This window comes from Uloborus diversus, chromosome 3 (genome assembly GCF_026930045.1).
Source record: "Uloborus diversus isolate 005 chromosome 3, Udiv.v.3.1, whole genome shotgun sequence".
Classification (NCBI taxonomy): Eukaryota; Metazoa; Arthropoda; class Arachnida; order Araneae; family Uloboridae; genus Uloborus; species Uloborus diversus.
This window is the reverse complement of record NC_072733.1, coordinates 152,010,558-152,023,264: the sequence shown is the minus strand read 5'-3', so window position 1 is coordinate 152,023,264 and position 12,707 is coordinate 152,010,558. Positions and strand designations below refer to the sequence as shown.

Genomic DNA, 12,707 nt, shown 5'->3' with positions numbered 1-12,707 from the left:
GCTAGACATGACAGCAAATCAATACTGGTGACAACAAATTACCATTTGTTATGCTAACAAGAAAACGCGTTTGTCAAAATTTAGTACAGTTGAGACAAATAATTAAAAAAAAAATCATTAAGTATTTTACCGCAATTGATGGTTGGAATAAATTGTTCATATGATAAATGCATTCAAAAATACACTCGAAATTAACTGCCACAAAAGGAAAAGTGAGTGATCAGGGAAATAGAAAAAATAAAAACATCGTGCACAAAAATGCGATTCATCTCACTATCTAGCAATGAAAATATAATTTTGCAATCTTTCTGCTACTTTTGTTGAATGATAATCCATTAGTTCCTGCTTTTGAAGGTAAATTTTTACATCAATAGATTGATTTTAGTTCTGTATCATGACAAAAGAAATGGACATTTAAAATACAAGGACATATTTAATATGTAACCTAAATTAAGAATTCTTTGACTAAAACCAATATTATTATTTTCAGTTAATACCGAAAACACCGGTATTTTACTTCATCAAATACCGGTATTATGAAATTGCAAAATTGCTCGAAATATCGGTATTCAGTATGCCGGTATACCGGTATTGCAATCACTAGCTGCTACTAATGCAAATAAACATTGCGACAAGGTAAAATCTAGGAAGGAACATGCGTAAAATTCAGACGCGTAAAGATTACTTTAGGGTCAAGAATTCAAAATTTAAAAAAACATTTAATCCACAAAATATTAAAAAGTAAACAATGTAGCTTATATTATTTAAGGGAAAAAAAATATGCTCTGAAATGTCTTGTTGTCCGTGGAATGACTCAAAACCGACTCTTAAAAAATCATAAATGTCTTAAGATTGTTGTGATTTTAAAACAATCGGCATTCATGTTGTTGGGTATGTTGTTTACAAAAATATATGATTATTGACGTAATTTAAATTTTATTTGCTTTAATTAAGTTTTATATTGTTCCTCGAGCATGTAGCTATTTTTGGATACTGACTATAAATATGTTATTCGCACAACTTTAACATGCATTCTAAACGCATATAAATCATCGTTTTCAACCTTATCTTGCTTTTTAACCAGTTTTTCGGGACGATCGGATTTCGGTTCTAAAGAAGCATTTCGTTGCCGAATCGTTTCATAATTTAGTTTTACAGTTTTACTTGCAAAGCTTTAAAGATATTCTTGACGTAACTATACAGGGTGTTTCGTTGTAACCTGCAAGATATTTTTGCAACCGTTAGTCCTAAATGCATACTTCCAATTACAAAAATGTTCAAAATCAGATGCGGAGTTAAGATATTGAAAGTTTGAAGTAAAAATAAAAATGAGTCAAAAAATACAAAATTTAAATTTTTGTACGGGCCCTAGGTCCCCTAACTTATATTTAGAGAAATAATCTCCATTGCAAACTATTACTGATCCAAAAAACTTGACATTTGTGCGACCAAATCGGAAGGAGATATTCAAGTTCAAAGTTTTAAGGGACCATACGGAAGATGAGATTGGAACTTATCGTCCTTTCAGAAGAATAAGATGTCAAAGTAAAAAGAAAAGAAAAAAAAAACAAGGTATTTATATTTTTTATTGCCATTTAAAAAATAAATGCAAATGCTGCAGTGAAACGCTAAAACACACTGCAAAACCTCGAACAATTGGAAAAACCACACTGTACACACATGTAATGTTAAATACTTATTAACCGCAATCTTTTAACCCAAACGGTGTTATTGACGGCGAGTGTAAAGTGGTGTAAGTCACAAAACGCTACGTTTCATATCTCGGTGAGTATAGGTCGTACTAACTGCAAACATTTTGTGTTGTAATTGTTTTTCAATGGAGATTATTTTCCTAAATATAAGTTAGGGGCCATGGGGTCCGTATAAAAGGTTATATTTTGTATTTTTTGACTCCTTTCTATTTTCACTTTAAACTTATAATACTTCTTCAATATCTTAATTCTACATCTGATTTTGAACATTTTTGCAATTGGAAGTACGCATCTAAGACTAACGGTTGCGAAAATAGAGGTCTTGCAGGTCAAAACGGAACACCCTGTATACCCAAATGATATATAATTTACCTTCAAATCGATTTATATACTGACATGAAGGGTGTTCCTCCTTAAGATCGTTCCTGTATAAAAATAAATTAAATTAAAGTGAGCGCACAGGAGGAGCGGTAACCTACTTCACAGAAGGGCTGTTAATCAGCTGCTATAAAAAGTAACTTCCGTATTACGGTTTTAAAAAGGCAATAAAATGCTTCAAATTTCCATAACTGCCGTTAACACGGGCATTCTCGAGATTTAACTCTTTAATTATGGTTGTCTTCCTGCTGTTTAGAAGATCCGATGGAACCGGGTGACGAAGAGCAGACACCGCCGAACAAGACTCGACCTCGACCTTGTGACAAGGAATTTTACTTGTACGAGATGAAACCGTTGGATTCCTGGGAACCAATGAAAGGAGTCTTGCAGAGGTGTTTTGAGTGTGAGAAGTAAGAAAGTTTAATGAGAGATAATCTTTACTTAAAAAAGCGAAATATTTATAAGAGGCAGGTCGAAAAGTTAGCTTTGAATGTGTCAGGTGTGATGTGCTCCTAAATATTTTTGTAGTCAATGATCTTATTATTTTATGGGGAAAATATTTTAATTATTCAGAGATTCCCAAAGTGGGTACCGCGGCGCTTTTTGGGTGTTGTAGGGATAGGCGAGGGGTGCCGCAAGGTGTCCACGGTATCAAATCTTTGCTGTGAAGCAAACAAAAAAAAGTGTAATGGTTATTAATCAAAGTCTCCCCCGGTTTCAGATATTTTACTTTGATAAAACAAAAACACAAAATGCCATTCTTCTACAGTGAAAACTTAAAAGTCTGTATTTCATGATACAAGTAATAAATGGAAACCCTTTTTCTACTCAGAGATGGGCAGATTCGTATTCGTAAATCCGAATCCGAATTTGATTCACAGCACCTTAACGTGTCAATCTGAATCCGAATACATTCGTATTCACAAGTGTGAATTCGAATAGATTCATGTTTGCAAATGTGAATCCGAATGCGAAATTCGGATTCATACCTATGAATCCGAATCCGAATCTATTCGGATTCAGACCTATGAATCCAAATCATTTCTGATTCACATCTATGAATACGAATCCATTTGGATTCACACTTGGATTCACTGAAAAATTCAATTTAAAAGGTCAATATATATAAATAAATGTTTCTTTGTACCTCGCCACAGTTCGAGTTTTGGGTGTTAGCGAGTTTTGGGATATATATTTATTGGCATCAAACTAAATAATTGACCCGAATATGAACTTCCTACTATTTGAAGCCCCAAGTCGAATACTACTGGACCCAGGTTTTAGAAGTCCATAGAAAGTTAAAAATCATGATTTTATGGTCATGAACACTAAAAATTTTCGCTCATTTTTCGTACAGTCAAGTGCCCATAATTGGGACAGTTTTGAACTTTTACGTCTAGAAGCATATTAATGATACGTTTTCCATTCGAACGAAGTATTCTGTTTTCAGGATATGCCTTACTACGTCTTTTCAAGACAAAGTATAAGTGTGTAGATTTGTCCCTTTAAAAATAAAACAAAAAAAAAATGTTCATTCTCCCAAGTTAGGGACTTCCCTAGGGGGTTCGTGATAGCGAATTCTTCCCTAGCAGATATAAGACTAGCTTTGAATTCCTCCACAATATCAGTGGAGTGGTATCGCTGTAAATGGCGTATTATATTCGAAGTATTCAAAATGTTCACCTGAACTTCTTTAATTTTTGAGGGAACATTCTCATCACATTTTAAACATAAAGCTCGAATAGATTTATGAGAGGCTCTCTCTAGGGAAATAGCATCGGCATTATCACTCACCGGCTTGAAAAAAATCACCACGTAGTGCTGATCTAAGCAAAAATCGCAATTTCTGAAAAAGTTCGCATTCCGAATTCAGAGAATTGACCTCGGAATAGTAAGTAATCTTACTAAAAGAAACAAAAGAAATTCATATTGTTATTAAATAAATGCAACTGAAACCAAAGAAAAATATAAAAAAATCATAGTAGCAATTAACATTAAAAAGAAAAAACTCACAAAGTATATATATATGAAACGAGATTACCTTTCAATGAAATTAAAAATAATAAATTAAATTGGATACATACCTATTAAGAGTTAAGCTTAGAGTGGTTCAAAAAAACTTTTTTTAGCTAGAGTCCAGGACACACCCTATTTTTTTTCAGACTTACTAATAGTATTGTGCTGTAAAAGTTTTAGTTTCTTACTCAAATTTTAAGAGGGTGCTCAATTTAACATTAGTCGTAGCATGCGAAATGTCACAAATTTGGAAACATTTAATTTCCCCAGCTGTGTTTTTGTAAATATTTTTTTTGCAATGTATATGCATATTACTTTTGTATATTATAATATGTAGCATTGTTATTTCAGTTCAATGTAATTTTTAATGCCCCTCCCCATACTTACGATGTTTGGGGGAGGGAGTTGAGAACTCTCTTTCAGTTGAATTAAGAAGTCAAAATTCTTCCGGTATATTACTATCCACAAGTCTAAAAATATTGAGGGGTGTCCTGTTATCTATTAGAAACTTTTTTAGATGTATTTTTAAACCACCCTAGTTCAGCTATTTACTTATTCACTAAAAAATAAACATACAATATTCCTCAACTTACAGTAAGTTAAAACAGTAGGGGAAACAAATATGCAAGCGTTTTATAAGATAAGAATTCTAAAAAACAGTCTTCTTTTCAGTCTTTGATGAGTTTTATTAAAATATTTAAATACAAGAAGCATATGGTTTCCTTTTTTTCTTCGTGCATTTTATTTCAGGTGTTATTTTTCCAGAAAAAAAAGGGAAAATAAATTCAATGTTCTACGCTATTTTTATTCTTTCTCAGTTTATGTACTTCCATATTATTTCCTTTTTTTTCCTTCGATAAAAGATAAGTGTTATTTATTTTGATTGTTAAAAAATTTCTGGGAAACACACCCATATGGATATGGGACTTCATATTGTAGCAAGATTTTATCAAGTTTAGATGTGTAATTATTTTTTACTGATTTCTGAATTACTTAAACTTAGAGTTTATGAATTTTTAACCATATATAGGAAAAGAATTATCTGATTTAATATCTAACTTGAGCATTTTAACTTGTTAGTATCAAATACTATATTTAAATAAATTAAAATTTCAAAAATTCTATTTAAATCAGAAAAATCCGATTTAAATAAAAAAAATCCGAGTTTATATATATATATATATATATATATATATGTTTAAAAATCCTGATTTTTATCAACCCTGTTATGAAGTAAGATCCAACAAATTAAACACTATTTTATAATCTGTTTAATAAAATATGTAGAGTTTTTTGCTGTTCTTGAGTACTGATTAAAAATTTCCCAATTTATCTGTTGAAGATCATTGTATTCTGTCAGTGCACTATGTTTTTATACATCATTCATTAAAACTTTTTATACAGTTTAACCTCAAATTATTTGACAAAAATTCCTAGCAGATTCCATCGTTATTTCCATTTGAAATTGCATTTGAAGAAAAATGTCAGCAGCAGTAAAAAACATTTATCGCCGCTTAAATTTCATTATGTTTCATAACGAAACTACCGTTGTTGCCACTCTAATCTCTCTCAAACCGGTCTCCGTGCTTGGTCAGGACGGCCAATGGAAGCAGTATACCTCTACCCTATTATAGTACTCTTTGGTACAAACAAGAACGTTTTCGCAGTAGTCAACGGTTGCGACAGTTGAAAATACATGCGAAATACAAAATACAACCTAGCTTTCTTTTAAACATTTTCTGTTTTTTCGTGAGAAATTTGGCTAGTAGAACTGTTAGTAAATAATTATCTTTGTAATCGATGCTTCCTTCCGGAGATAGAGTGTTGAAATATATGTTTGTATTGTTGAATAAAAAACCGTTTTCTTCCATCATAATATATTTGTTCTTTTTTTTAAACGAAACGTTTCAGAGAGAATCTGCATTTTCAACGGTACAAGTATCTGTAACATCAACAAATTTTTACAATCAAATTTGGTCCTTTGTAACATCAATCACTGTATATTCATTATATTTTAAAGTTGTGAAATTGAGATAAATTATCTGTGGTAAAATTATATAAACAAATCAAGTTTCAATTTACATGACTTTGGTAGAATTCCACTTTTAAAATTTTTGGATCCATAACAATATCGTCACTTTTCTTCAGAAATTCACTAACACCGAAAACTCGATCTGTAGCGAGGTACAGACAGACATTTATTTATTTATATTGGGCTTTTGAATTGAATTTTTCAGTGAATCCAAGTGTGAATCCAAATGGATTCGTACTCACAGATGTAAATCAGAAATGATTTGGATTCATAGGTCTGAATCTGAATAGATTCGGATTCGGATTCATAGGTATGAATCCGAATTTCGTATTCGGATTCAAACTTGTGAATACGAATGTATTCGTATTCGGATTGACACGTTAAGGAACTGTGAATCAAATTCGGATTCGGATTTACGAATACGAATCTGCCCATCTCTGTTTCTACTTAGTTGTTTTTTTTCCTCAAAATCATAAAAATATATGAACTTAATGTTTGACTACCTATCTCTACTAACCTATACGGTTCTCGTCTTTCTAACATAGGGAATATACGGAATGAGCGAAACAATTACAGATATTTTCCAAATTTAGCACAGAGTTCATTAAATGCTTAGGAATTCACATGGGAGTTGGGGGGGGGGAGGTAGCAGAAAAATCCATGAAACGTTATACTAGTTACGTATATTAATAACAGTGAGGGAATTTTTAGAATTCAAAAATATCCAAAGAGATCTAAATTTAAATTTTGAGGCGTAAAATTGTTCTTGTCTACGCGCAAACGGGAAGTTTCACACTTTTTCTTTTTATTTAAGGCTGATTGTTGAACATGCGTCATTTGACACAACTTTTATTTTCAAGGTAGACGCCGAGAAACGCAGCTAGTAAACAAAATTTACGTGACTCATTCATAAGTATTTTGCAATGGCATTAGTATAATGGTGTAACGAAATGGTAATGAGAATAAAAAATCAAAATTTGTATATTTTTCAATCTATTTTGCTTCAGCTCACTTCTCATGTTTAACCGCATTAATAAATATGTTTAGCCTCAAAATTTTGGCATTATCGGATTTTTTAGAAAAAACGAAATACATGTCTGTTACAGTGTTATGTGTTTTGTTTTCTTGTTTTTGACGTTTAAGATGATTCAAGTTGTAAAATGAAAATTCGGAGACAGAAATTTTATAAAGTTTCCTTCTCAAACATTCAAATCGTATATTGTAAACTGCATTTGACTGATAATTGTGTGTATCAAGGATGCACATTTTGAACTTTTAAACCAAGTGCTCCTTTTGAGGTCTTTATTTTTTTCCAATTCCATTTTTAGTTCTTAAACAGTTATGTATTTAAACATTTACAGAATTAGTACGTAGTTCGAAGTAATCGAATTTTTATTGATATCATGATTTATAAATTAAGTTGAAACTTCTGCTGCATCTCTTAACTATTTTTTATTAATGTGTCAGTAATAAAGTGTAATTTTAGATACACATTACTGAGTGGTAATTTTTATGTCAGTCTTTTGCACGGAAAAATAAAATAGAAGCAAATCACTTTCTTGATGAATAATAGTGAAAATAATTTTTCTTTATTTTTCAGGAATTACGTGGTCCAAGGTGTTCCTTACACGAATTTAGTAATGCTAGTAATGTACGGAAACTGCACGTGCGGCGATTCCGGTGGATATGCGGAAACGCATATTACATCGCTTTATTCTCCAGAGCCACAAGAAATAGGCTACAATGAAGAAGAAAGATGCCAAAGAATGAGGAATGGTACACTCAGGAAATTGCCAGAACCATGTGTGCATCATCATCCAGAAGTAAGTTAAAACCTAGGCATTTTGGTTTTGTGTCTATCAGTGAGATAAGAAATAATAAAGAAATACTAGAAGTATTTTTTCTGGAGTATGAAAATTCGTTACAGTAAATTTCTATTCAAATAGGGCGTTTTTTTTTTTTTTGTTTTGTCGAACTTCTTCCTCGGCCACCCTCGAGCTGTGACGTGGAGCCGAAATGGCAGCCGATTCACTTATCAGATATTAAAAAACGTGATTGAGAAGGAAATGATAGGAAAGTTAATCCGGAATCTTGCTGAATGTCATGGAACAAGTTCGTACTAGATGTTTTAAAAATCGGTCTCGTCATAAATCTCCTGCAAAAAATACAAAATCAATCTCTCTTATGTCCAAAGTGTTACATTCATTGATAATGAAAAACGTCCGATTTGCATTATGTTGTTATTATTTATTGAAATTTTTATTATTGTTATGCTCAGGATAAGGTTCTAGTAGTTTTGCGGTCTCAGGCGATGTTGACAAGTGCCGTCCCCAAGTCTTAATAATGTATACATTTTTTTCGAAAATCATCGAGCATACTCTGTCGTATTGCTGCAATTTGAGCTTCAAGGAAAGAAAACTAAGGAACAAACTTTGAATGTTTAATTTTTATTTCTTTATCTCCTTGCACTTTGCCATCATGAAATTTGCCGCCCTTAAAATATGACGCTATTAAAATCTGCCATTTTAATCAGTGGCACAGGTCGCCTACCAAGAAAAGCCGGGTCTGGTTATGCTTTCTTAACGAGATTGAAATGTGCCGTCAATTAAATCGTTCAGTCTCTTTATGTAGTAGTGACAATTACTTAAAATATTGCTCTTCTATACCTCACAAACTATGCAGATCATGTTATGTAAGTTTTAAGTCTAAAAATGCAACAAAATTAAAAATGATGTTCATCCTTCCCAATAAGTACATTGAAGAGGATATCATTAATTTCTACGAATAAAAAGTATGATGGATTATGTTATGCATATACTCAAGCTTACGAAAGAAATTCGTTAAAAAAAACTGAAAAACCGATATCTAGATCATCAAGTAAACCTACTTATAGTGTTTTTTCATTAAATTTCTAAAAAAATTATGACTCTCCCCTCAAAGTGTAGATTGTTCAGATCAATATACAACAGAAAAATTAAATTTAAAACGAATTGCTTCAAATGTTCATAATTTTTTTTTTAAATCAAAATGAATTTCGTAATGCATAGTAATTTTTTTTTTTTTTGAATAACATATGAAGTACTTTTAAAAGAATTTATAAAATGTAGGTTGTAATTGTATGCATAACTGCGAATATAGTAACTGAATAACAGAACAAAAGTTTGAATAGGAGTATTCCCTCAGACTCCTATTCAAGCGAGTCTGAGGAATTTGAGGGAGGGTTGAAAATGACAGGACACAAATAAGTAACCATCTCATAACCTCCTACCTTTAAAAAAAATGCACATTAATTTATTAAATACTTTTTAAAAAAAATTGTTGAACCTTTCTTAGTTCTATATTTTTATTATTAATTTATAATGACATGCATCTTTTGTTGCAGAAAATTACATTTATTTACTATTTATGAACTCATTCAGCATATCTTTTAGTTCTAGGCAGACAAAAAATGATTTTAGTTTGGATGCCTCAGTTGCCAAATCGATTACATAACTCCACTTTTTAAAAAACCTCATTTCTGCTTTAACAGTGCTTTATTAATGCTTAGCATGTGAATTTATATAAAAATTTTGGTTCAGTACATTTCTGTTCATGTGATGGCAGAAAATGTACCACGAGGGCTTATTTTTCTTCTATGGATCCATCCCTTTCCCTCGGGACACCATCTTCTTTCTAACTATTATCTAATTTTTTGTTTAATGGAGTTAGTCGATTTGACAAGTGAGACATTCATTTATCAAAAAATTCGGCTGATGAATCGGGGAATATTGGCCGATTGTAAATGAGTCAGTGAGAAGCAACGGGATGTAAGTGGCAAAATTAAAAATTTGGAGATAACCAGTACAAATGGTAGGTGAATCTCTGCTCTGTCTTGGGGCAAGAAATAGTGCTAATAGCCCTGGTAGGTGTTGTTATGCAGTATGATTTAGAAAAAAAAGATGAATGAAAGCCTACCTAGAATGTTATATTTAAACTCGTTGTACTCAAAACTTGAAAATGTCCACTTACATCCCTTTGCTTCTCAGTGCCCCAAATAATCAGTTAAAGCGACTGTTTATGGCCAATTACTGATTCCTGCCGATTAATCGGTGCATCAGTAGTTTGTATGATAGAAAATAGTGTTTTTTATTTATATTTCCTTTCTACCGCAGATTTTCAAACTTCAAGTACTTCCTAAATAGATATCATTATGTTGCAGGAAGGTAGCATCGGACAGCAGTGTGGCATGGGGTTCTTGTTATGTGCTTCCATTAATGTAGTCGTTGGTGCCTTGCTCCTTCGTCTACTATGAATCCCCTGGAGTGGCCTTCACCAGTGAAAGCGACCCCGACATATCGCAGATCACCCAGAGATTGCAATTCCATGCCTTCTGGATTCGATCATCATATCTTTCAAATTCCAAATACGAATTGGACTTATTTCATCTAAAAGTATTCGTTGGCAGAGTTGTGACGTCTCTGAGGATAGATCACCACTTTTGGAACTGAGCCACGAACTCGAATTTGAGAATTGGCGAAATCAAAACCTATATGGCGAACAAAGCCGGAATTTTTTTATAACTGCAATGTAAATCTGAAACTCCAAAATACTCGTCTTCGTCAAGTATTAAGACTCAAAAAAATTTGAAATTGATTGTCATTTTGTGCGAGCTGTTCTTTTCGCAAAAAATCATAATTAAGCATATCACAAGCTACAGTTCTCTATGCATATAGTTGAAATATATCAAGAAATATATCGCCCTTAAAATCAGATCAACCTTTTTGCTCTGGCATTAATTGCACATTGCTCATACGTTTGGTACTTAGTCGTTTTCAGTATTATTCACAAGCAAGTTCGTAATGTAGATATGCTTCTGTTAGTGGCAATATTCCTTTAAAACCGCACCCTTTCTACACCATTGTTTCTCCTCTTTGTCAGTTTAATCTTCTACTAATTTATTGCGGATTAATAGTCAAGACTTTATATGTAAAATAATCCCCAACTCTTGATGAAGAGTTGAATAAAACATTCAATAGGTAACTACTGAATGTTCATATTATGATTGCAAATTTCAAAAATGATGTGTCCTTTGAAACGTACTAAATTTAAAAATAAATAATAAGGATTTTAACTATCATGACAACTATATGTTACAGATGTTATATCTTATAATAACTAGAGAAGATTTGAGACAGCAGTGAGAAATAATGGTTTCTTCTATTTGATCCATTTCATTCATATAAGACGATAGTGTTTAGGGATAACTTCAGAACTAATTATCATGTATTATGAATCATATCATTGACAACTGATTGTAATGATGTGAAACATATCCCAAATTTTTAATATCACAGATAAACGTCCAAAGATTAATTGTAGCGAGGAAAACGTGGAAAGTTCAGTCGACGCACAAGTACACTAATTACGCCACAGTACATAATGCAGTCTTTGAGATGAGATATGAAATTGTGAATCTTAGTTTTTAACATATCTTCATTGTAAAAAAAATCAATATTTTATGAATGAAAAGGCATTTCAATGAGTTACTTTCAATTGTATGAAATTTGTGATTAAATTGCTGAAAATGCTTGAATTGTATAATTACTTGCTGCGAATGTTTAATCATTACAGATGTTATTTTTATCTAGTTATATCTTAGATAAGTTTATCAACCACAGACATTTAGATTGCATTTCCGTCGACATATTCCATAGCTACGCGGAAATTTCGTCTTATACTCTTCGCAGCATGTAATTGTTGAAAAAAAAAAGACTTTACAATAATTGTTTTTTCATATCCCATTCAGCAACTCAATGTGAAATATAAATTATATCATTGTCGGCATTATTAAATTATTTTCTAACATTGTGTTTCCTTGTTGACTTACTTATATGCGACTATTGCTCACGAGTTCATTGTTAACTCTTCGTTATACTTACTTGTAAACTATGAGTGGCCTCATAAATATGTATACTGGCGTATGCGAAAATTAATAATATATCTTGTATAAATTTGGTCATCTAAGTAATTGTATTAATTGTTATATACGTTTTATATATATTTGCACTTTTTCAGTGCTTGAATCATATCCCTGTTTTGTTACGTCTGTTTCTGCCGCAGTGCTTTAGCTACTACTTATTGATGCTATGTAAATGCTCCTCATCGTGCAATACCATATCTGAAACACATTGTTTAGTGTTACATTTTTTTCTAAGATATTTTCCCTGAAGCTGTTATTTTGTGACATAAAAAGTGTTTTTTTATGCATTTTTGTATGTTTCAGCGTAGCCTCTCCAGTCTTTTTCAAAAGATATATCTAAAATAAAGGAAAGTGTTTTCAGATTTTTATTTGTGTATTTTACTTAGAAACACAATTTTTCGTCATTGCACATTTTCACATGATCGAGTAAAAGACTTGAGGAACAGTACAATTTATTACTACAACCTATGTTGCAATAACCACGTAAAAGCAAACCAGGGACTAACTCAATGCTGGTTATCTGTACTTCTAATTTCATCTAGATTATAAATCTTTTTACTTTAAAAATAGGTATAACTTGCTTTCTAATATCGTGGTTTGTTTAATACAA

At 31.8% G+C, this 12,707-nt stretch overlaps 1 protein-coding gene across 1 annotated transcript in view; it reads left to right on the top strand.

Annotated features, from left to right (window-relative positions):
* The window catches only part of LOC129219191 (voltage-dependent calcium channel subunit alpha-2/delta-3-like), a 284,460-nt gene extending 271,997 nt beyond the window's left edge, over positions 1 to 12,463 (top strand). The window contains exons 36-38 of the mRNA XM_054853519.1: positions 2,347 to 2,500; positions 7,739 to 7,961; positions 10,337 to 12,463. Of these exons, the coding sequence (XP_054709494.1) occupies positions 2,347 to 2,500; positions 7,739 to 7,961; positions 10,337 to 10,429 (470 nt within the window). The 3' untranslated portion in view covers positions 10,430 to 12,463. The remainder of the gene's footprint in view (positions 1 to 2,346; positions 2,501 to 7,738; positions 7,962 to 10,336) is intronic.
* The last annotated feature ends 244 nt before the right edge of the window (positions 12,464 to 12,707 follow it).